We start from the raw sequence: 26133 nt of genomic DNA, 5'->3' as shown, positions 1-26133 counted from the left end.
GCAGGTAGAGAGTGGACTAATCAATGCTCCTCTGTCCTTTCAGGAGAAGATGACCCATAATAACATTGAAAGACCATGGACAGGTGGAGACCCCCCAAACCTCCTAATAATAATGAGGTTTGAAATGGATGCTTTGGAGCTGGAGAGCCGCCACCCACCTTGGCCAGCCAGTCGTGGAGACGCAGGGGTCTCTGACGAAGGTAAGAGTGTAGTGCACAGTTGCGAGAGTGTCAATGTGTGTAAACATTCTTGTGTTTTCTCATCATTAATGGGAGCCTCAAACCTGGAGTCCCCATTGATCACTGAAAGACGATGGCACCATGATGCAGAGCTCCATTGTCTCACCAGAGTGCCTGGCATGCACAGTGACAGTGTGATCACTTAAATTAATGACAAGTCATTGTTCTCCCTTAGATCACCAGCTCAAATCGAATGCAGGACCCTGAAGAGCCACTCCTGACACCAGAGGACCGCTGGGCTTCAGATGCAACTCCGTGAGACCCACTTTCTGAACCAGGCACAGTGCAGATACCAGCACCTCGGTGGGCATTAGGTCATCGGCTAGAATGTTGGTGCACAGCAGTGAGGGCACTTCACACTCGCTTGAGAAGCAGGTGGGAGCAGAGAGTTACCGGGGTGTCGGCAGTCGGAGGACAGCTGGAGACCAGGACGATACTGATTTGAAGGCAGATGATGAGCCTCTGGAGTTGTCCGTTAGGCAGCAGATGGTGGATATCCAGCAGGATGTGCAAGAGGATCTGGCGGAGATCCATGAGGGTATGCATGACATGGTCTCTGTTGTGGAGGAGTCCATGCGAAGCATGAGCACTGCATTAACCTACATGGCCGATCGGGCTGCCTCCCCCATTGAGAGACTGGCGACTCTCATGAAAAGGCAGATACAGGAACAGAATCAGGAGTTCCAGGTGTTGTCCTCGGACCTGCAAGCCCTCACACAGGCAATGACCTCAGGCTGTCAGTGCCTGTGTGGGAGATGGATGTGTCTCCCAGCTAGGCACCCATTCATCGGTGGTGAGCAGGGAGGTCCAGAGATACGTTATGTTGGTGCACGACCTGCTTGTCGACCCTGTGGGCTCCTCTCGGAGTGCTCTGGATGATGGCAGCATCTCTGCTGCCCCTCTGCCAGTAATCGTGGCATCTGATGAGGCTTTGATGACTGGGGTGATGCCAGCAGTGGCACTGGCCGCTCCCTCCCAGGCGGGGCCAGCAGAGGCTCCAATGGTCATCAAGGCCAACAAGATAGCAGAGTCAGCAGGCTGCCCCCAATGCCGCTACCAGTGATGGGGGTGGGTGGGCACAAAGATGCAGCACTCGTAAACATATGTTTAAGGCACCACAAGCATAAGGGGGACTGGTCGCGGGTGATCTTCTGTTCTGCCATGCCTGCCCAAGAGGTGCAAAATCCTGCCCTATCTGTGTGTGTGTGTGTATGTGTGTGTGTGTGTCAGAGGAGGGGGCAGTGAGAATGAGTGAGTGAGTGTGTGAGAGAGACAGAGAGTGTGAGTGAGAGAGCTCACTCCCAGTCTCAGGATTCTCCACCACCCTCATCCCTAATTACCAACATATGCTCTCACCCACTCTCTCATGGGTGAGGGTGAGTGAATGAACACCCTGAGACTAGGAGTGAGCTGGACACACACACACATCCTCTTACACTCTAATGGTTATTTTTATTAGTTACTCTTTTTTTAAGAAAAATGTTTTTTGCTTTGATATTGCTTTATTTTTGTTCAGCAAGTTGTTTCTTTTCTTTATACTCAACATTTTTTTAGAAATTCGTGGATCTGTCTGAATAGTCTCTTGAATGGTCAATAGTCTCTTGAGTGAGAAAAAAAATGGAAGTATGGTCCACAATACGCAAAAAGGTTGGACAAGTCTGATATAGAACAAGGAAAGCAATGGCTGCAATACTAATCTGAAACTCTAAACTTGCCTGTTAATTCTTGCATATGCTGTTTTCCAGGACACACATGATGTTCTGGAGTTTCCACAATGCACAGGAATGTGCAGGCGATAGGCCCCAGTTGAACTAAAATAGCACTAGTATAAATTCAGCTTTGGACTGTTAAAATCCTAACAAAATCAGAAAATAATTCCTTAAGCTTCAACTCAAGAGTCCCCACCCAAATGTTATTTTGTCTGCTCCCTTTTATGTGCCAATTGACCTATTGTCTATTTGCAGCATGTTCTGTTCTTATTTCAAACATTGGCAATTACTTTCCTTACAGACGCTTGGTAGTACAGAATTTGAATATTGCTGAAAAGAGACCTGTTGCTGATGTTTTTTGTCTTTCACTAATCAGGGCAAACACAAGATTGCCAAATTTCAAAAGATCACAATTTATTCTACAGGAAAATGGGTGCTGATTGATTGGTAAGTTGACTCTGATTGGCTGAGGTGTTGCCCTGGAGAAAGCAATAGCCCCCACCCCCCCCACCCCCCCATGCTTTTGAGTAATTCAAAGAAGATGCAAGGTTTGAACATATTCCTTTTGTTTGCCGAGAACAGGTCTCTGCGTATGAATGTATGTCTTTTCTAACAAACATAAATAAGCCACATTACAAGCTCAAATGATTATCTTAAATTGATTTTTCATTTAACTATTAGTGCACTTGCTTCAGCAATATGTCTCTCTTTTCAGCAGTGCTTTTCCTTGCCATGAAAATCTTTTCCAAATTGGAACCGATCTGAATGAGCTCAATATGAAATATTTGAACTTGTTCCATTTGTGACTTCAAAAACAGACTTCACGGAGCATTTTTTTTTACATGCCGCATTAGACAGAGAGTGCTGCTGTGGAAAGTGGTGTCTGCCAGACTTGAACATGTCCAGCCTGCCATTCATGTGCCTGTCCACTGACAGGTTGAGCAGTCAGCCTGCCTAGATATACTAGTAATTGGCTTTTAGCATTGCTGGCTTGTCACAGAACATCTGTTGATGTTAGTGATATTCTGAGACAGACTGGCAAAATTACCATTGCAATTCTGCCATCATAATTCACGTGAGATGTGTGCATATGCAGTGGCATCAAAATTATGTTTATACCGTTGCGGGGGAAAACATAAAACATACCCATGTGGAATTCTCAGCTGCTGCTAAATCAGCCTTTCAGTTTATACAGTCAAAATTTAACACCCCAGAAACTAGCACAATTCTGGATTGCTTCTATTACAAGGGACAGATTATTATGAAAAGGGTGAATGAAAAGCTTTTAATCTATAAATGTCATTGACAACCTAGCTCTGGTATATTCCAACCTGATTTATCAACTGGGCAATTCTGCATTGTGGAAGAATCATCAAGATCAAAAATGGTGGGGAAAGGGTTAAAATTTACTCAATTATATCAGCGCAAATGGTTTCACATTGATGCTTGTCTTTTTTTTAATCTCAGGAGGAATTGAATAGACTGGAGAACACTCTGGATCAAGTGCATGATGCAAAATATGTCGTCCAGAAGTGAGTGCATTATTCAGTGTTTGAAACTACTTCTTCTAAAATGCAAAATGTGCAAAAACGTGAAGGCAAAAAAAATTATTTACTGGAAGTTATTAAAATCACAAAGGATCTCCTTCCATTGCTCAGTGAGTGTGTAAGCGTGGCACTGGGTCACATGGACCGGGAAAGTTCAGTCTTGGATTTGAGTAGGGTGCAGCTAGTTTGAACATCGGGCACCATAATTGAGGGGAGAATGGAGGAGAGCAGATGCAGCATGGAATGTTGGAAAGATAGAAGAAAAGCAGGAAAGTAATGCAGAACACATTATAGAAGGTCCAGGGAATTTTAAAAGACTAAGAATGCCAATTAAGCAGACCAGGTTTAAATTGTATCTGCATAAATACTCAAAAGATTTTGAATAAAGTTGGTGAGCTGGAGGCAAATCATGCTGCAGAAAAGCAAACTAAAATCAGTAATATATCTGTGCCAGAATTGGGAGCTAAATGTTTCTGATAAAAAATGTACAAGAGCATCGGAATAGGAAGAAAAGGAGGCATTGTTAATAACTTTGTTACCAAACCATTGGGTTCATGGAGGGGATGGTGCGGAAGTTGAATCTACTTGGTGTGAGAGCTGAAGAACTAGGAAAGGAATTACAACTCTTCTGGGAGTTAATTGTAGCCTACCAAACCAGTACAGTAAAATAGAGGAAGATATTTGGAAACAAGTTTAAGAAATACACAGAAATAATAGAGCTGTAAAACAATGGGGTAAGAGTAAAGTAACTGACGTCTGCTGGGCAGATGTTTCTACAGTAGATCAAGGACTTTGTTCCAGACCAGTAGATTTTTAATCCAGCAAGATCGATGGTAGTGCTGGATTCAATTCTCACAAATGAAATGGTACGAGCAGGTAATGTTAGAGTAGGAGAACAACTGGGGAAAAGTAAAACATGATTAGATTAGATTCAATATAAAAACTGAAAAAGTGAGAAAAGACTCCCATATAATGATACTTGACTGAAAAACCAAAATAGATTTTAATAAATTAATTCCATTCACATTGGAAAATGGGCCAGATAGGTGGTGATAATTAGGGCCTGAGTATTCCTAGTCTATTGAGAGGAAATAGCTGCCTAGGTTCCCACAAATTATTGCTATCTATTTACAGTTGCTAGAAAGTGCTTGGATTGTAGATCACGTAGGACACAATTGGGTTTAGTTATGATGCCTCTCATAATCAAGTCACCTGCCTATAACATTGAGGTTTATATAAACTGACCATTTGGTTGAAGTCTGGAAGACTGCTTATATCCATGCAGCCATGTTGCAATATTAATCGTCACTTTGAGAAGAGGAGAATTTGCTTTTGAAAGGCTGCAAAGCCTGCGTTGTGTCATTAAATACAGAGAATGCAATAAGTTCTGTTGTTAGAAATAAACATGTAATTTTTTTTTAGCATCCATCAACTTCCCATCGACTTTGGGGATGATATTGAAAAATGTCAAATCAGCAGAGGGGTGCCAGAATCAAAAGTGAAAATGTAAGTACTATAATTTACTGTGATTTTAGAGTTGTGCTGCAAAAATTATAAGTCAATCGAAATATTTTTAATGGAAAGACCTTTTTGAGCACAAAATATTCTTTATTCTCTTATTCCTATTCAGCCAAATTCATTAAAAAAAATACATACTGCTTCTTCTTGGCAATAACGTCCCTGTGAAAGCCGAACTGAAAGTAATTAGCTTCAGTTGCATTAGTGTGTTGACATTAGATAAAAATAACCTGAAGTTCCCCATGACTGACTTTTGTGTGGCATGGATAAAAGGTTATGTCAATCTATCTTCAACTGTAGTGTCAATAAAGCATCAGGCTTTGAAAAATTGTGCCCTAAATTCAACAACTTTCATTTGAGATCATAGGAAATAAAACAACCCCCGAATGATTCTTTCTTTTCAAAAATTTCCCATTGATAAGGCATTTATTTACCTATAATAGTGACCCTTTTTATTTTGGAATTTGGTAAAAATAAGGAGGAAGAATAGAGGGAAATTATTTTTATCGGAGATATTTTCCATCTTCTAATCAAAAATCTTAATTCTCATCTTCAAATCCATGCATGGCTTTGCCCACTTTATAATCTGAATATAATGGCCATGGAAGTGAACCTGTCCATCTGTTGGAAAGTCAGTGGAAACCTTGCCACAGCCATTTCCTGGAGCCCCATTGGGATTGAATGTCAATCAAGCAGTCCTGCCATCGGGGCTCTCAAGCTTTTAAAAGAGAAAATTCCGCCTCCGAGGTCTGAAGACCAATTGGAGGGTTGACAGCTGTTCAGTCCCAGCAGCGCCACCAGGAGTAATGGCTGCTGCTGGGACTGCATGATGTCAATGTTTTATCAATTACATTGTTAAGGTTTGTTAATGTCAATTACATTGTTAAGGGAAATAGGTAATAGGTATTTGAACACATAAATAGGGAAAAGCTGGGACACTGGGTGTAGCTGAGGAATGTTGACACTAAAAGTCAAAAATACTCTCAGGGAGGAAAGGCTCTGTGTCTTACTTTTGACTTTGCCAACTGGTGTGGATCCTGTTAACATAGGAGGCCCAGAGCAGCAGCCATAAAGAAGGTGCCAGAAGGAATGGTAGTGAAGCTGTGGTAGTGACGTCTCATTGCAGATTCCTGGTGGAATTATTTCAAAGAGGCAGCCTTTGACCCCGGACAGGCGGGTGCGGTGGGGAGGGGGCACTCCATGGGGCACAGGACCTACTTCATCCCTGACTTAATCGGAGGAGTTGGATAGGCTCTCCGCCCCGTGCCCACTCACCAGATTATACGCCCCCCTGCCCCCCCCAACCTTCTACTCCGTTCGCAGGGAGGATGGTGGGAGGCATTAAATTCCACCCTAATTTTATATATCTTCATCTGCTTTCTCAATCTTCGTTTCTCCAATTCTGGATTTCTATGCACTAGTGAAAGATGGTTCAGATACATCTACCCAATCTTTTGGAATTCTCCCTCCAAACAATTTTGCAACTCTACTTCTCATTAAATGCTTTCTTAATACTTTTTTCAAAGGTTTCTTTTTGGAGAGCTTTTGGCCAGCTCTTCTAACTGTCTAGTTATTATTTCATGTTCATCAACTGCTTAATTTGTTTCTCTGTAATGGAACTTCTTTCTATGTTAAAAATACTGGTCCAGATTTTGTGGCCAAGAACGAGTTAATGGCACTAGCTATTTGTTACAACCTACACTTGCCCACAGACTCTTTGCACTGTGATTAGAGAGTGAAAACTGTATGGTGCCCTCTACATTAGGAAATGTAACACTTCTATTCAAGAAAGGCGAGGAACAGAAAGCTGAAAACTATAGGTCAGTTAGACTAAGATCTGTCATTGGGGAAATGCTGGAATCCATTATTAAGGAGGTAGCTGCAGGAGATATAGAAAATCATAATTTAATCAGGCAGAGTAAAAATGATTTTATGAGAGGGAAATTGTGTTTGACAAATTTCATAAAGCTCTTTGAGGATGTAGCAAGCAAGGCAGATAAAGAAAATTAGTAGATGTGGTGTATTTGGATTTCCAAGACATTTGTTAAGGTGGCACATAAAAGGTTACTATACAAGATAAGAGCTCATTCTGTTGGGGGTAATATATTAGCATGGATGAGAATTGGTTAACTAGCAGGAAACAGGGATGGGTAATGTTTCATGTAATGAGAGGGGTGCCACAGGGTCCATTGCTGGGGCCTCAACTATTTACAATCCAGCTGCAGCTCCTGGAAGCTCAGGTTTCAGAGCTGGAATGGCGGCTGGGGACACTGTGGAGCATCTGCGAGTGTGAGAGCATCGTGGATAGCACGTTTAAAGAGGTGATTACACAGCAGTTGAAGGGACTTCAGGAAGGAAGGGAATGGGTGACCACCAGGCAGTCGAGGAGAAACAGGCAGATAGTTCAAGAGTCCCCTGGGGTCCCGCTCACGGTATTCCATTTTGGAGGCTGCTGAGGGCACTGGTTCTTCCAGGGAGTGCAGACAGAGCCAAGCTTCTGGCACAAGCAGCCTGTCTGTACAGCAGGGGAGGAAGAGCAATAGTAATAGAGGATTCTATAGTCAGGGAACAGATAGGCGCTACTGTGGGCGTCACCGTGACTCCAGGATGGTGTGTTGCCTCCCTGGTGCCAGGGTCCAGGATGTCACTGAATGGCTGCAGGGCATCCTGAAGGGGGAGGGTGATAAGCCAGAGGTCATGGTACGTGTTGGTACCAATGACATAGGTAGAAAGAGGGATGAGGTCTTGCATCAAGAATTCAGGGAGCTAGGCAGTAGACTAAAAAGCAAGACCTCTCAGGTTGTAATCTCTGGATTGACATGTGGAATTGTGATAAAGTAACCATCACTGAGACGTGGTTGAGGGAGGGGCAGGATTGGCAATTCAACATTCCGGGATATAGAATCTTCAGGTGAGACAGGTGAGGGGGTAAAAGAGGAGGAGGCATTGCATTATTAGTTAAGGCGTGAGTTACTGCAGTAAGGAGAGATGATAGCTTGGAGGGGGCATCGAATGAAGCTTTGTGGGTAGACCTTAGGAATAAAAAAGAGGCAACCACATTGTTAGGTGTTTATTATAGACCCCCAGATAGTCAGCGGAAAATTGAGGAGCAAATATGTGCACAATTTGCGGAGGTGTGTAAAAACAATAACAATAATATAACAATTATATTAGGTGATTTCAACTTTCCCAACATTAATTGGGATAGACATAGTGTTAAGGGCTGGATGGAGTGGATTTCTTGAAATGTGTACAGGAGAACTTTTTAGGTCAATATGTAGAGGGTCCAACAAGAGACGGTGCATTGCTGGACCTAATTCTGGGGAATGAAGCCGGAGAGGTGGCTGAGGTGGTGGTGGGGAGCATTTTAGTGATAGCGACCACAACGTGGGGCAATTTAAGCTTGTTATGGACAAAGAAATAGACAAGTTGCAAAAAAATGGTCCGGATGATTTGTGTCCCAGACTGCTGAGGGAGGCAAGGGAGGAGACCGCAGGGGCTCTGACCCAAATTTTTAATTCCTCTCTGGCCACGGGGGAGATGCCAGAGGACTAGAGAACAGCTAATGTGGTTCTGCTATTTAAGAAGGGAACTTCAGGCCAGTGAGTCTCACATCAGTGGTAGGGAACTATTGGAGAAAATTCTGAAGGAGAGAATCTATCTCCACTTGGAGAGGCAAGGTTTGATCAGGGATAGTCAGCATGGCTTTGTCAGAGGGAGGTCATGCCTAACAAATTTGATTGAAGTTTTTGAGGAGGTGACCAGGTGTGTAGATGAGGGTAGTGCAGTTGATGTAGTTTATATGGATTTCAGCAAAGCCTTTAACAAGGTCCCACATGGGAGACTTATAAAGGAGACAAATGCACATGGGATACAGGGTAATTTGATAAGGTGGATTCAAAATTGGTTTAGTTGTAGGAGACAGAGGGTGATGACAGAAGGATGTTTTGGTGACTGGAAGCCAGTGTCCAGTGACGTACCACAGGGGTCTGTGGTGGGTCCCCTATTATTAGTCATTTATATAATGACATTGATGACTATATGGGGGGTAGGCTTAGTAAGTTTGCGGATGACACAAAGATTGGCCGGGTGGTTAACGGTGCGTTTGAGTGTCTTGGGCTACAGGAAGATATAAACGGGATGGTCAAATGGGCAGATAAGTGGCAGATGGAATTTAACCCTGAAAAGTGTAAGGTAATACACTTTGGAAGAGGTAATTTGACAAGGAAGTATTCAATCAATGGCATGATATTAGGAAGTTCTGAGGAACAAAGAGACCTTGGTGTGTGTGTCCATAGATCTCTGAAGGCAGAGGGGCATGTTAGTGGGGTGGTGAAAAAGGCATATGGGACACTTGCCTTTATCAATCGAGGCATAGATTAAAAAGTAGGGAGGTCATGTTGGAGTTGTATAGAACCTTGGTGAGGTCACAGCTGGAGTACTGTGTGCAGTTCTGGTCGCCACATAATAGGAAAAATGTGATTGCACTGGAGGGGTTGCAGAGGAGATTCACCACAATGTTGCCTGGGATGAAATATTTAAGTTATGAAGAGAAGTTGGATAGACTCGGGTTGTTTTTGTTGGAGCAGAGAAGATTGAGGGGCGATCTGATCAGGGCATACAATGTTATGAGGGGCATGGACAGGGTGGAGAGGGAACAACTGTTCCCCTTAGTTGAATGGTCAGTCACGAGGGGACATAAGATTAAGGTGAGGGGCAGGAGGTTTAGGAGGGATGTGAGGAAAAACTTTTTTACCCAGAGGGTGGTGATGGTTTGGAATGCACTGCCTGAGAGGGTTGTGGAAGCGGGTTGCCTCACATCCTTTATAAAGAAACTCGATGACCACTTGGCATGTCATAACATTCAAGGCTATGGGTCAAGTCCTGGTAAATGGGATTAGGTAGGTAGGTCAGGTGTTTCTCACGTGTTGGTGCAGACTCGATGGGCCGAATGGCCTCTTTTGCACTGCGTGATTCTGTGATTCTATTGACTTGGATAAAGGGGCCGAGTTTGTTGTAGCCAAATTTGTTAATGATACAAGAATAGGTAGGAAAGCAAGTTGTGAGGAGGACACAGAGTCTGCAAAGAGATGTGGTTGGTTAAGTGAGTAGACAGAAATTTAGCAGATGGGGCGTAATGTGGGAAAATGTGAAGCCGTTTGCCAATAAGAACAGAAAAACAGAATATTACTTAAATGGAGAGAGCTTGCAGAATACTGCAGGTCAGAGGGATCTAGGTATTGTAGTACATGAATCACAAAAAATTAGCTTGCGGACACAGCAAATAATTAGGAAGGCAAATGAAATATTGTTCTATATTGCAAGGGAGATGGGGTATAAAATAGCTTGCTACATCTGTACAGGGGGTTGGTGAGACTGCACCATTCTATGCTTCTATAATAAGCAATGAATGGAATGAAGTTTAGGTACAAGTCCTCCTCCTCGTTCAGGTACCATGCCCTAAGAAGGCATTAGCGACCATGCATTCCCATTGGATTGGTCCTTGATTTTGCTTGGCAAAGTATTGCAATGGTTTACTTTTGCTTTCTGCCTTATGGCTGGCTGGGAAACTCCTGCTCTTAGCCTGCCATCAGGCGTATTGGAAGGATTTAAAGGCTGGTAATCAGCCTGTTTGACCATGTTATGAATGCACATTCTGTGGAGTGTGATTTGAACTTGGACCTTTTGGCCCAGAGTTAGGGATGCTACCCATTGTGCCACAAAATCAGGTACAAGAACTTCAAACTAATTGATACAGAAGTCAGTTTTCATCAACAGTGTGCACTGTACACCTGTCTTTTAAAAAGAAACATAGGGCTGAACCTTCGGATCGGCGAGCGGGGGCGGGGCCTGCTCGCTGAGTCATAAATAATGCATGGTGATGTTGGGCGTGTGTCCCGATGTCATGGCGCATGATTCAGATTTTCAGTTTGGCGGGCATGCAGCCAACTATTAAGGCCATTTAACTCTCAATTAAAATAATTAATGGAGCTGCCCATCCAACCTTAAGGTTGGCGGGCAGGCGAAGAGCCCAGGCAGCCTTCGCATTTTTCATGGAACCTCATCCATGGGCAGGATGAGGCTTCATGAACAATTTAAAATTTTGACAATAATTCTTATTGAAATTGTCCCAGCTCATGTGACAGTTTCACACAAGGGGAACATGTCATAAAAATTTTCTTGCCGCTTTACTGAACTTTTTGGACTTAAAACTAATCTCCCTGGGGCATCTCTGTGCCTCAGGGAGATTTCTGTGCTTTTTTGCGTTCATGGGCACACTCCTGACTCAGGTAATCCCCACCCTGCCCACACAAGGAGCACACAGCGCTTCCAGGTACGTATCACACCGGGCGGGCCTTAATTGGCCTGACCACGTAAAATAGGGGTGCCAATCGGGTCTGTGCCCGCCTGCTCCCGCTCCGCCCGCCCAACAGGCAGAAAATTCTGCCCATGCAGAAAATCCTTGAAGCAGGTATTTGCATGAGAATGCAAATCTGTAAATTGTTGTTCAGACCAAAATAGTGACAGATGGGTCTTATGATGTTTAAGAGTGGGTCTTATAAAGTACAAGATATTTAATTTGCTGAGCTTTGACAGAAAATTAATCTTCATAAAATAAATTCTAAAAGTAAAAGAATATTCATGATTTTGTGTCAGTTGCAAATGTCAAGTGTTGTGATCCATTACTGTGGTAAGATGATAATTATAAAAGTCTCCCTAATTTTAATACATTTACTGCATTTATATACTCTTCAAAATTTTGAGAAATGGTGTTACAGCATTTGGTATGAATTTACTACTCCTCCAGTTTATTTTCCCAAATTATTTCATAACTTTAGTACTTATTTTTCAAAGCTGCGCAAAGCTTGAAGTCTTTAATATTGAATGAAAATGAGAGAATTTATCATTGTGAAAGAATTCATGCAATTAAATATAAATTCTGTAAAAATGCTTTTGAGTCATTTTAGAAATGAAAGCTGTAAATCTTTATATAAATTATTTACATTTATAGCATTCTTGCAAGAAATAGCAACCGATTTTTAAAGTGAAATCTTAGAGGTATAGGCTTGAGAGCTTCCAAAAACACACTTTAAAGAGAAGTTTTATTTATGCTGGTGGGACATTTTGAGTAGAAATATTAATTCATTTTTTCTGCCTCCATTCCATACATTTTTGACTGTTAATTCTTCATATATTTCAAAATGTAAATTTAAGGAGTGATTTTTCACTTTGTTTTAAAACATCACTTAAATAATTTTACACCTTGTTCAAAAAGAAAGTTTATTATAGAACAAATGTTTACATGCTAGTTTGTCCTCTCTCATGGCAATATTTGGGTGATTATAGGTACTCACCTGTTAGTTATGCTGGCCTTGTATGATTTTTTGGGCTCAGCTTCATTTTTATACGATGGATGAGTTGTTCACTGGAGGTGATGAGTAAATTGAAAGGAATGTAGCCACCTAAAGGCAAATGCCATAAATAGAAATAAACATTTTGGTAGGCTTTCCAAAGGGTGCTGGTATATTTTTACATATATTTCAGCCTTTGTAACACCTATTTAGATAACAGAAATAATTGGTCAAACAGGTGCTGGCACAATAAATATGGCAGCAGGATACAGAACTTGTGTCCAATCACTGGAATGGTGCAACCCTTTAACTAATTTTTGTCGTCTGGCAAAGTGAAGGTGATGCAGAATGAGGTGATGTAGAGGATGGTGGTCCGGTTTGCCAATCCAAGGCAGCTATTCCATTGAGTCATAGAATGGTTGCCGCACAGAAGGAGGCCATTGGGTCCATCGTGACCATTCCAACTTTCTGAAAGAGTAAATTGCCCAATCTCAATCCCCTATCTTTTCCTCATGGCCCTGCAAATGTTTTCTCATCAGATAACTATCCACTTCCCTTTGAAGTCCACAATTGAACCTACCTCCAACACACTCTCAGGCAACGCATTCCAGATCCTAATGACTGGCTGTGTAAAAGGTACCTCATGCCATCATTGCTTCTTTTGTCTTTCACCTTAAATCAATGTCTTCTGGTTCTCGATCCTTCCACCAATGGGAACAGCTTCTGTCCATCTAGTCTGTTTGGACCCTTCATGATTTTGAATTCCTCTATCAAATCTTCTCTTAATCCTCTCTTCTCCTTGGAGAATAGCCTCCACTTTTCCAATCTATCCACAGAACTGAAGTTCCTCAACCCTGGATCCATTCTCCTGAATTTTTTCTGCACCCTTTCCAATGCCTTCATTTCATTTCTAATGCGTGGTTCCTAGAACTGGACAGAATACTTCAGTTGAGACTAAACCAGATTTTCATACGTGCATAACATTTTGCTTTTGCACCCTTATGCCCCAATTTAAAAATCCCAGGATCCAAATGCTTTATTAACTGCTTTCTCAATCTGTCACACCACACCACTTCTCTCCACACCACCCCCCCCACACCTTAAACCAGCTTATATTTCAACCCTTCCTGGGATTCACCTAGTTCTGTTGAAGGGTCATGAGGACTCGAAACGTCAACTCTTTTCTTCTCCGCCGATGCTGCCAGACCTGCTGAGTTTTTCCAGGTAATTCTGTTTTTGTTTTGGATTTCCAGCATCCGCAGTTTTTTGTTTTTATTTCTGTGTTTAATTGACTGCCACTGCTCTTCAAGAAATGCCTACCTCCTTGAAGAAGTTCTGTTCGTCTCTGCGACAAGATTTCCGTATCTCTCTTTTGCCTTGTTCACCTTCGTTGCTTTCCATTTCTCTCCTGGTGCTTGACAGGGTGTTTACTAAAACCCGCTTTCACAGCCATATCTCCTTTCTCAGTGACTGTCTCCGTCTCTGAATTACCCCACGTGGATTTCAACTGAAATTCCACCCCTCATGTTTCGAACCCACCCAGGATTACAGGTATTTCCGGGACATAAAACGTTTCTCGGACTGCTGTTCCTGTCGCATCCTGAGTTCCACACTCAGTGCCATGCGCCATATGAACACACTCGCCCTCACCCTCCAGCAGCACCGCCGTACCCGTTTTCAAAGCTGCACGTGCCCCCAGTTTCATTTTATTCTTCGGCTCATCCAACGCCTCAGCAAGAAACTTTTTCTCTTTCTCTCAAGTACTAAGGAACGCAAGCTCCAACAACTCATCGACACCAACACCCATCTAGGACCCTCCACCCCTGCCTGTCCCTCTGTCCCCACCCCATCTTCCAATCCCAGCCCCAGCCGTGTATTCACTATACCCCCTGACCTTCCCCTCTCCGACGCTGAACGTTCAGTGCTCAGCAAAGGAATTAGTTTCATACCCCTACGCCCTCACCTTAATGAATTTCGGGCTCTGCACGATGCTGAACTCTTCTTCCGCCGTCTTCATCTCCGGGCTCACTTCTTTGGGCAGGAGTCCTCTCCCCGTTCAACGGATCCTTTCAACCACCTCCAATATTCTCCCTCCACCTGGACCCCTCCCTCTGGATTCTTACCTTCTCTTGATCTTTTCATTGAGAACTGTCGGCGCGACATTAGTCGTCTCAATTTCTCTGCTCCTCTCACCCATTCTAATCTCTCTCTCTCTCTGAACTTACTGCACTTCATTCTCTCAGGTCCAACCTTGACATCGTCATCAAACCCGCTGACAAGGGTGGTGCTGTTGTTGTCTGGCGCACTGACCTCTACCTCGCGGAGGCTGAGCGTCAACTCACAGACACTTCCTCCTACCTCTCCCTGGACCATGACCCCACCACTGAACATCAAGCCATTGTTTCCAGGACTGTCACTGACCTCATCTCCTCTGGGGATCTTCCTCCCACAGCTTCCAACCTGATAGTCGCCCAACCTCGGACAGCCCGCTTCTACCTCCTACCCAAAATCCACAAACAGGACTGTCCCGGTAGACCGATCGTGTCAGCTTGCTCCTGCCCCACAGAACTCATCTCTCGTTATCTTGACTCCCTTCTCTCTCCCCTTGTCCAGTCCCTTCCCACCTACATCCATGATTCCTCTGATTCTCTGATACATGATTCTCTGCACGTGCAGCTTTGAGAAAGGGTACGGCGGTGCTGCTGGAGGGAGAGGTCGAGTGTGTTCATCAACAATTTCCAGTTCCCTGGCCCCAACCGCTTCCTCTTCACCATGGCCGTCCAATCCCTCTACACCTCCATCCCCCACCAGGATGGTCTGAGGGCCCTTAGCTTCTTCCTCGAACAGAGGCCCGAACAATCCCCATCCACCACTACTCTCCTCCGTCTGGCTGAACTTGTTCTCACACTGAACAATTTCTCCTTCAACTCCTCTCACTTCCTCCAAATAAAAGGTGTGGCTATGGGTACCCGCATGGGCCCCAGCTATGCCTGTCTCTTTATGGGGTATGTGGAACATTCCTTGCTCCAGTCCTACTCCGGCCCCCTTCCACAACTCTTTCTCCGGTACATCGATGATTACTTCGGTGCTGCTTTGTGCTCTTGTCGGGACTTGGAAAAATTTATTAATTTTGCTTCCAATGTCCACCCCTCCATCATTTTCACGTGGTCCATCTCTGACACTTCCCTTCCCTTCCTTGACCTCGCTGTCTCAATCTCTGGTGATAGACTGTCCACCAATATCCATTACAAGCCTACCGACTCCCACAGCTACCTTGACTACAGCTCCTCACACCCCACTTCCTGTAAGGACTCCATCCCATTCTCTCAGTTCCTTCGCCTCCGTCGCATCTGTTCCAATGATGCTACCTTCAAAAACAATTCGTCTGACATGTCCTCCTTCTTCTTTAACCGAGGTTTTCCACCCACGGTCGTTGACAGGGCCCTCAACCGTGTCCGGCCCACCTCCTGCGCATCCCCCTCACGCCTTCTCCTCCCTCCCAGAAACATGATAGGGTCCCCCATGTCCTCACTTATCACCCCACCAGCCTCCGCATTCAAAGTATCATTCTCCGCCATTTCCGCCAACTCCAGCATGACGCCACCACCAAACACATCTTCCCTTCACCCCCACTGTCGGCATTCCGTAGGGATTGTTCCCTCCGGGACACCCTGGTCCACTCCTCCATCACCCCCTACTCCCCAACCCCCACCTATGGCACCACCCCATGCCCACGCAAAAGATGTAACACCTGCCCCTTCACTTTCTCTCTCCTCACCGTCCAAGGGCCCAAACACTCCTTTCAAGTGAAGCAACATTTCACTTGCATTTCTCCCAACTTAGTCTACTGCATTCGTTGCTCCCAATGCGGTCTCCTCTACACTGGAGAGACCAAACGTAAACTGGGCGACCGCTTTGCAGAACACCTGCGGTCTGTCCGCAAGAATGACCCAAACCTCCCTGTCGCTTGCCATTTTAACACTCCACCCTGCTCTCTTGCCCACATGTCTGTCCTTGGCTTGCTGCATTGTTCCAGTGAAGCCCAACGCAAACTGGAGGAACAACAGCTCATCTTCCAACTAGGCACTTTACAGCCTTCCGGACTGAATATTGAATTCAACAACTTTAGGTCTTGACCTCCCTCCTCCATCCCCACCCCCCCACCACCCCCCCCCCCTTCTGTTTCTTCCCCCTTCCTTTTGTTTTTTTCCAATAAATTATATAGATTTTTCTTTTTCCCTCCTATTTCCATTTTTTTTAAAACTTTTATGCTCCCCCCACCCCCACTAGAGCTATACCTTGAGTGCCCTACCATCCATTCTTAATTAGCACATTTGTTTAGATAATATCACCAACTTCGACACCTATGTGTTCTTTTGTTCTGCCGTCTGTGACATCTTTTGATGATCTGCTTCTATCACTGCTTTTGTCTACAACCACACCACTTCTCCACCACCACCCCCCCACCACCCCCCACCTTGAACCAGCTTATATTTCAACCCTTCCTGGGATTCACCTAGTTCTGTCGAAGGGTCATGAGGACTCGAAACATCAACTCTTTTCTTCTCCGCCGATGCTGCCAGACCTGCTGAGTTTTTCCAGGTAATTCTGTTTTTGTTCTCAATCTGTCTTGTCATCTTAAATGATTTGTGCACATCTCTCCCCAGCTCCCTCTGCCCCTGCACCCATTTTATAAATGCACCCTTTATTTTATATCACCTTTCTTAGTTCTTCTACCAAGATGAATCATTTTGCACTCTGCATTATGTTTCATCTGCTATTTGTCTGCACATTCCACCAGTCTTTTTATGTCCTCTTGAAATATCTCACTATCCTCCTCACAGTTCACAATACTTCCATCTGCATAGGACAGGGTTGCAGTATGCCTAGTGTTATGACCACAGCTGGTGTTAATTGCTGTGCAAACCAAATCCCAGAAGGAAACTTGGCTTATGGGCCATACCATTTTTTGGATTCTGAAAACGAGAAGACGATGTATCAATCTCAGCAGTAAGAAGTCCAGTAACACTTTTGTGATTTGAAAATTTGTAAGTATAAGTTTAATTAACAAGAATAAAAGAAAACTTAAGCACACAAGATTACAGTTACACAATTAAGGTTAATCTTACAAAACATTCCTCAAAATAGAAGACTGTCCACTTGGTCAGACCCACAAATAAACACCTTCCAGGCAATACTCCCTTATAGATATTTAACCATAAGAAATCCAGTAATATTATCCAAGGCAAACTACTGTAGCTTCAATAAAGGCATACTGTATGGCCTGTAACTACTTCAACTCTGCTGTGGAAAACCAAACTTCGGAATAAACTGTCTTTTAGCCCAAGGCTTTTTTGGCTTGACTGGATAGTTGATTCAAGCTGCATCTCCTTCCAGCCCAAAGCTAACCGCTCCCAACTCAACAGTTCCAGTTGCTACCTCAACAGCTCAAACAGCAGCTCCAGCTATATCTTAACAGCTCAAACTGCAACTCTAAAATATCTTTTGTCCCCTTTCACCTCATGTTCCGTTGTTTTCACACCTCTTTGTAACTCAAACCCTTCCAAATATAAAATCTTTCATGTGTCCGTCTTGCCTTTGCTTTTGGGTCAATAAAATATAATAACCCCACTTCTTGTTTATCTATAGAACTCCTGCAAGATGCAAGCATGTTTCTTTTTACCTCCGACTCTCCTTTCATATTCAAACAAACTCAACTTATCTAAAACTTCAAATATTAGATCTAATCTCCTTACTTGTACCTCAACTTAACACCTATATCCTTTTCATGTTTAAAACCTCCCAGCCAACATGTCTCCTATTAATTTATTCCCAGCTTAATTATATCACACACACACACACACACAACCTTCCCCACAGAATAACACAATATTCCTCCGAAAAATGTTTAAAGAAAATACATCCATTTCTTACTCTAGGTGGTGCAAAGTAAGAATACTTAAGCACGCAGCTAACCATTATCACCACAAGGAGCATCAACTTTGTGGTATATTATAGCTGCAAGTAACCTTGTAACAAATGCATGTTTGGCTGTCTGCTGATGCAGGCCATGTGGAGTGGCTCCAAAAAAAATCATCGCCAGGTCGATACAGCTTTGCATTCCTTTGTGGACGGAAGTTAATTAGTAAGCGATTGTGGTCTACTTCTGGCACAGCTTGACAATCCTTCATTGTTTCTGCTCTATTCCTCCAAAAGCCTAAGTAAAGAGCGATTGCATTAGGGAACCCGTTGTCTCAACAGCATGGATTTGAAGAAAATGGTAATGTGGGAACATTTGGCACAATGCCTCCTGATCAACTAAATAAAATATACTGAAATGAAAGTAATAAAATATTGATGACTGAGAGCTACACTGGAGTAAATATCAGCAAGTTGTGTAAGTATTAAATTATACCATTGGAACCTTTATTGGTAGAGCAAAGAAGTACCTTCTTCTGAATTCCAAGACCTGTGCTTTCATATGATAAATTTCATACGTGCAATATGTCTGTTTTTATAATTGCATATCCCTTGGTTTCCAACTCCTATGGCTATCTCCAGACAAACAATACTGTCACATTGTTAAATGGAAAATGTGTTTTCTGCTGCAATATATGCTGGAAACACAAGGGAGAATACCATTTGAGATAGCGTAACAAATAGTGAGCTTAATATAAACGTATATAAACATAAATACATGAACATATATATAATGGTGAGCATAATATGATCAAGTTCAAAGTAATGTTTGAAAGGGAGAAATGAAAATCAGCTACTCAGAGTCCAGATTTAGGCAATGGTTGACTTCAATGGGATAAGATAAAGACTGTTCACAGTGAACTGGGCAAGTCTGTTAATGGGTACTCAGCAGGCAAAGGTAGCCTGGACGATAAGTTCATAGAGTATATTTGGGATAATTTCTTCAAATAGTATGGTCTATTCCATTCCAGGGAGCAAGTTATTTTAGACCTGGTAATGTGCAATGAGACAGGATTAACCAATAACCTCATGGTAAAGGATCCCCTCAGCAAAGATGATCATAAAATGATAGAATTTCACATTCAATTTGAGAGTGAGAAGTATGGGTCTCAGACTAGTGTAATAAACTTAAATAAAGGCAATTACAAGGGTATGAAAACAGTGTTGGCTAAAATTAACTGACAAAATAGGCTAAAATGTAGGACACTAGAGAAACAGTGGCAGAGATTTAAGAAGCTATTCCATAACTCTTGGCAAAGATATATTCCATTGAGAAAGAAAGACTATGAGAAGGATGCACCATCCATGGTTAACTAAGGAAGTTAAAAATAAGATCAAATTGAAAGAAAAATCAAGGACTACTCCAAAGATTATTGGTAGGTCAGAAGATTGGACATATTTTAAAAATCAGCAACTAATGACTAAACAAAAGCGGGAGAAATTAGAGTATGAGAGAAAGTTAGCTAGAAATATTAAAAAACAGATAGTAAGAGTTTCTACAAGTATTTAAGAAGGAAAAGAGTAACTAAAGTGAGCATTGGTACCTTAGACGGTGAGAATGGGGAATTAATAATGGGAAACTTGTGTCTTAATTGTAGAAGACACAAGAACATATGAAGAATACTTGAACATCACTAAGTAATTGGGAGGGAGGAACTTAAAACAACTACAAAAACTCGGGTGAAGGTACTTGGGAAAAGTATCAGAACTAAAGTTTGACAGGTCCCCTAGATCAAAATTCCTTAGATTCTGGAAACATCCCAATGGATTGGAAGATCACCAGTGTAACCCCTTTATTCAAGAAAAGAAGGAGACCAAAAGCAGGAAACTAAAAGCTAGTTAGCCTAATGTCTGTCATTGCAAAAATACTATAATTCATTATTAAGGAGTGGACTGGGAAAGCAGTTTATCAGAAAAGCTGGTTGATGAACAATGGCAGATGTTTGAGAAAATAGTTCGTGCCTCTCAACAAAGACATATTTCAGTGAGGAAGAAGGATTCAAGGAAGGGGATAAACCAATCATTGTTAACCAAGGAAGTTAAGGACAGTATCAAATTGAAAGAAAAAACATATAATGTGGCAAAGATTAGTGGTAAGCCAGAGGACTGGGACAGTTTTAAAAACCAACAAAAGATGACCAAAAAAATAGGGGAAAATAAACTTTTGAGGGTAAACTAGCAAGTAATATAAAAATGAACAGTAAGAGCTTCTTTAAATATATATAAAGGAAGAGAGAGGCCAAAGTGAACATAGGCCCCTTAGAGAATGAGGCTGGGGAAATAATAATGGGGAACCAGGGGCAGCATTCCCCGCAACCCCCCCCCACCGTTGGTGGGGTTGTGTGGGTGCAGGCATGGGCGGGCAGATTTCCGATTGGCGCCCCCAGTTGGGGGTGCGCTGCCATTTTATGTGGGCAGGCCAATTAAGGCCCATCCAGTGTGATGTCCGCCCAGAAGTGCTCCCTGTGTGGGCAGTGGGGAGGTGGGGGGGGGGAGCGGGTGGGGGGCGATTCTCTGAGCCGGGAATGTGCACGTGCGTGAAAAAGCTCACAGATCCGCCTGTGGCAAAGTGTTGTCTCAGGGAGCTCGGCTCAAGTTTGAAAACTTTATTAAAGGGAGAAAAAAATATTCCTGACATGTCCCCTCATGTGACACTGTCACATGAGCAGGGACATGCCAATTACTTTTATTTTAAAAATTTATGCACATTTTAAATCCCTCATGAAGCCTCATCCCGCCCGGGGATGATGTTTTGTTTTTTTCTGAAGGCTGCCTGGGCTCTTCGCCTGCCCGCCAACCTCAAGGTTGGATGGGCAGGTCCATTAATTGGTTTAATTATTTTTTTAAAGGACTTAGGTGGCCATTGACAGTTCGATGGCAGCCAATCTGAAAATCTAAATGACGTGCGGTGATGTTGGGACACATGCCTGGCGGCACCTTGCGTCATTTTACACGTCCGTGAGCGGGGTCCGACCCCCGCTTGCCAACGGGTAAGTGCTGCCCCAAGAAATGGCAGAGGAGTTGAATAAATACTTTGCTTCAGTCTTCATGGTAGAAGATACTAATAGCATTGCAAAAATATTTAATAATCAAGAGACAAAAGCTGGGGAGGAAATAAATACAATAACTATCACTAGAGAAAAAGTACTCGGGAGTTCTTTGAGGAAGTAACAAGCAGGATAGATAAAGAGGAACCAGTAGATGTAATATATTTGGATTTCCAAAAGGCATTTCATAAGGTATTGCACATAAAGCAACTTAATAAGATAAGACCCCATGGTGTTGGGGGTTTTATATTAGCATGGATAGAGGATTGGCTAACTAATAGAAGACAGAGAGTTAGGATAAGGTGGCGAGAGGAGGCATTTTCAGGATGGCAACCTGTAACTAGTGGAATACCACAGGGATCAGTGCTGGCGTCTCAATTATTTACAATATATATTAATGACTTATATGAGGGAAGTGAATGTATTATTACCAAGTTTGCGGATGACACAAAAATAGGTGGGAAGGCAAGTGGTAAGGATGACAAGGATATAGACAGGTGAAATGAGTGGGCAAACAAGTGGGAGATAAAATATAATGTGGGAAACTGTGAGGTTATGCACTTTGGCAGGAATAATAGAGGAGCTGAATATTACTTAAGTGGAGAAAGACTGCAGAAAGCTGCAGCACAGAGGAATTTGCGAGTCCTTGTGCATGAACCCCAAAAAGCTAACGTACAAGTTCAGCAGGTAATAGGGACAACAAATGAAATGTTGGCCTTTATTTTAAAGGGAATGGAATATAAAACTAGGGAAAAAAACAAAAAACTGCGGATGCTGGAAATCCAAAACAAAAACAGAATTACCTGGAAAAACTCAGCAGGTCTGGCAGCATCGGCGGAGAAGAAAAGAGTTGACGTTTCGAGTCCTCATGACCCTTCGACAGAACTTGAGTTCGAGTCCAAGAAAGAGTTGAAATATAAGCTGGTTTAAGGTGTGTGTGTTGGGGCGGAGAGAGAGAGAGAGAGAGAGGTGGAGTGGGGGTGTGGTTGTAGGGACAAACAAGCAGTGATTGACATCTTTTGATGATCTGCTTCTATCACTGCTTGTTTGTCCCTACAACCACACCCCCACTCCACCTCCCTCTCTCTCTCTCTCTCTCCACCCCCCACACACACACCTTAAACCAGCTTATATTTCAACTCTTTCTTGGACTCGAACTCAAGTTCTGTCGAAGGGTCATGAGGACTCGAAACGTCAACTCTTTTCTTCTCCGCCGATGCTGCCAGACCTGCTGAGTTTTTCCAGGTAATTCTGTTTTTGTTTTTGTTTTGTGATAAAAATAGGGAAGTCTTGCTAAAACTATACAAGGCACTAGTTAGATCACATTTAGAATACTGTGAACAATTTTGGTCCCCTTATCTAAGGAAAGATATACTGGCATTGGAGGCAGTCCAGAGAAGGTTCACTAAGTTGATCCCGGGTATGGTGGGATTTTCTTATGAGGAGCAGTTGATTAGGTTGGGCCTGTACTCATTGGAGTTTAGAAGAATGAGAGGCAACCTTATTGAAACATATAAGGTCCTTAGATGTAGATGCTGAGAGGTTGTTCCCCCTTGTTGGAGAGTCTAGGGCCAGAGGGCATAATCTCAGAGTTAGGGGTCATCCATTTAAAACAGGAATGAGGAGGAATTTCTCCTCTCAGAGGGTAGTCAACCTGTGGAATTCTTTACTGCAGAGGGCTGTAGAGGCTGGGTTGTTAAGTACATCCAAGGCGGAGATAGACAGATTTTTAATCAGTAAGGGAATCAAGAGTTATGGGGAAAAGGCAGGAAAGTGGAGTTGAGGATTATCAGATCAGCCAGGATCTTATTGAATGGCAGACTAGACTCAATGGGCTGAATGGCCTACTTCTGCTCCTATGTCTTATGGTCTTATAGGAGGTATAATAGCAGGACATTTAGAAAATCATAATATATTCAGACAATCAACATGTTTTGTGAAAGGGAAATTGTGTTTTACAAATTTATTAGAGTTCTTTGAGGAAGCAAGGTGTATAAAGGGGAACCTGTGGATATGGTGTATTTATATTTCCAAAAGCCATTCAACAAAGTGCCTACACAAAATAAGAGCTCATGCCATCTCTTGAGCCCCCTTAGGATTTATCTTCAAACCCCTCCTCTTCTTGATCTATATATTGCTCAATATTAATAGATACTGGATTAGTTTCCCGAAATGTGCTGATGACGCCTGACCATCATGTCTCTCAACCTTTCAACATTTCTCCATGCTGTCAAATTGCTTATTTGACTTTAAATCCTGGATAAGCTATAACTTCCTGCAGTTAATATCCTTAATTCTGCAAGCCTTGTCTTTGGGACAATCACAGATTCTGCTTCTTTACCACTGATTTCTTCCTCTTCCTGGTTATTCTTTTGGGTTGAACCATACCATTTGTTGGTTTTGTCCGCCCAGGCTGTTTTGATTGGTCAGTTTAAGGGCACATCTGTTGGTAGAGTCATTTGGTGGGCAGTGCCTGGCATATGCAAAGGCATGTGAGGTGCTCTGAGCACTGGAATGCATGGCACAAGAACGGCTGTCAGTGGTTGGTGGCAGTGGATCGGCCCAACAACAAAGCTACCATGGATACAGAGCTTGTTTCCATGAGGAATGGGTGAATGGTATTGATGGGAGAGATGGGGATGGGATGGAAGGAATGGAACAGGGATGATATGGGAAGGATGGAATGTCATGGGCAGGATGGATAGGATATGGAATTGGTTAAGTGTGGTGAAACAGATGGGACAATTATTTGATAAAATGTGTTATTCAAAAGCTATGTTTGTGCTAAACATGACAATTCACTAGATTTGAATGAAAAAGTTTTAGAAACGCTGTCAGGTGAATTGAAATAATGCATCAGCATTGATTATATAGATGAAGATGATAACCACCTATACGCTCCAGAGTTTCTACACAGTCTAACTCCAATAGACATGCCATTGCACAAACTTAGACTCAAAGAAGGAACGGTTATAATTTTGCTACAGCACTTGTATCTTAAACAAGGACTTTGTCATGGAATAAGATTAGTAGTTAAAAAGTTGTTTTCATCAATGATGAATGTTGACATTAGAACAGCCTATCCAATCTTCCCTCATAGCTAAAATATTCAATTCCTGGTAACATACTCATAAATCTCCTCTAATGCAATCACATCCTTCCTATAATGCAGTGACCAGAACTGCAGGTAATACTCTAGTTGTGACCTAACTAGTGCTTTGTACGGTTCCAGCATAATCTCTTTGCTCCTATATTCTCTGTCTCCTCTAATAAAGGGAAGTATTGTGTATGCCTTCTTAACCATCTTATCTACCTGTCCTACTACCTTCAAAGATCTGTGGACATCCACTCCAGGGTCTCTCTGTTTCACTACACTTCTCAGTATGCTACCATTTATTGTGCATTCCCTTGATTATTTACTTTCCCCAAATATATTGCCTCACGTCTCTCTGGATTGAATTCCATTTGCAATTTTTCTCCCTACCTGACCAGTCCATTGATATCTTCTTGCTATCTACAACTTTCTACCTCATGAACCACACAAACAATTTTTGTATCATCTACAAACTTCTCAATCATGCTTCTTACATTGAAGTCTAAATCTTTGATGAGTACCACATAAATAAGGGATCTAGTACAGAGCCCTGCAGGAACCCACTGGACATGTCTTCCAGTCACAAAACTGCCATTGATCAATACCGTTAGCTTCCTGCCACTGAGCCAATTTTGGATCTAACTTGCCGCTTTCCCTTAGATCCCATGGTTTTTCACTTTTGAAAACAGTCTGCCATGTAGGACCTTATCAAAAGCCTTGCTAAAATCCATGTAGATGCACCACCCTTATTGACTCTCCTTGTTACTTCCTAAAAAAAATGACTAAAACTGTATGTAGTGATATTCTCAAATCTAAATTCATTACTTGTTATGCATTCATTAATGTCCATGAAATATTAAAAAATGTTCAATGGAAATGTCATTGTAATGAGTCCCTAGGAACAAGCTTACGTCTCACTAGCTAATAAATAGAGGTGTGATAAATTGTATCTACTCTGTGGTAATAAGTTTAAATTACAAAGTATGGCTTAAATCTAATAAACTGGATCTGGATCATTTAAAGGTAGTTGAGCCTTCTTTTACAATACATTTGAGCCTATACCCAAATACTTAATTTCAGGATGTAAGTGCTTAAAGATTCTAGTTTACTGTGACCTAGTTACATGCTGAATCCTGTAGCAAACTCGGTCTTTGAATTGATTCCACAGTGAATAATCAGATTTGAGGTTTGAAGCAAATTTTATGATACATGTCCTTGTAGAGTCACACAGTGCAGAATAATATCATTTAGCCCAATGGTCTGTGTGGGCTTTGTGAAAGAGTTCTTTCATTGGTGCTCTTTACCCTGCTCTTTGCCCATAGCATGACCAATTTCTTCTTTGCAAATGCTGGTATATATCCATTTTCCTTTTGAAAGTTTCCATTGAGTCTGCTTCCTAAATGTATTCCAAATTATAACAACTCACTGCTTAAAAATAAAATCTAATTTCCCCCTGGATTTTTTGCCAATTACTTTGGATCTGTTCTCTGTTAATGCCTCTCTCTCTCCTGCTAACGTAAACTATTTCTCCCTATCCACCAAAACTCCTCATAAATATGAACACCTTTATTAACTCTCCCCTTTAACTTCTTTGTTGTAATGAGAACAATCCCAACTTCTCTAGCCTTAGTACCATTCTGGTAAATCT

The 26133-nt window shown here is 42.5% G+C and overlaps 1 protein-coding gene across 1 annotated transcript in view; it reads left to right on the top strand.

Annotated features, from left to right (window-relative positions):
* schip1 (schwannomin interacting protein 1) overlaps positions 1-26133 on the top strand; it is an 871502-nt gene that overhangs the window by 174937 nt on the left and 670432 nt on the right. Inside the window, exons 2-3 of the mRNA XM_041176152.1 lie at positions 3416-3480; positions 4918-5001. Of these exons, the coding sequence (XP_041032086.1) occupies positions 3416-3480; positions 4918-5001 (149 nt within the window). The remainder of the gene's footprint in view (positions 1-3415; positions 3481-4917; positions 5002-26133) is intronic.

This window comes from Carcharodon carcharias, chromosome 2 (genome assembly GCF_017639515.1).
Source record: "Carcharodon carcharias isolate sCarCar2 chromosome 2, sCarCar2.pri, whole genome shotgun sequence".
Classification (NCBI taxonomy): Eukaryota; Metazoa; Chordata; class Chondrichthyes; order Lamniformes; family Lamnidae; genus Carcharodon; species Carcharodon carcharias.
Note: the sequence above shows the minus strand (reverse complement) of the source record. Positions and strands in the feature narration are given on the sequence as shown.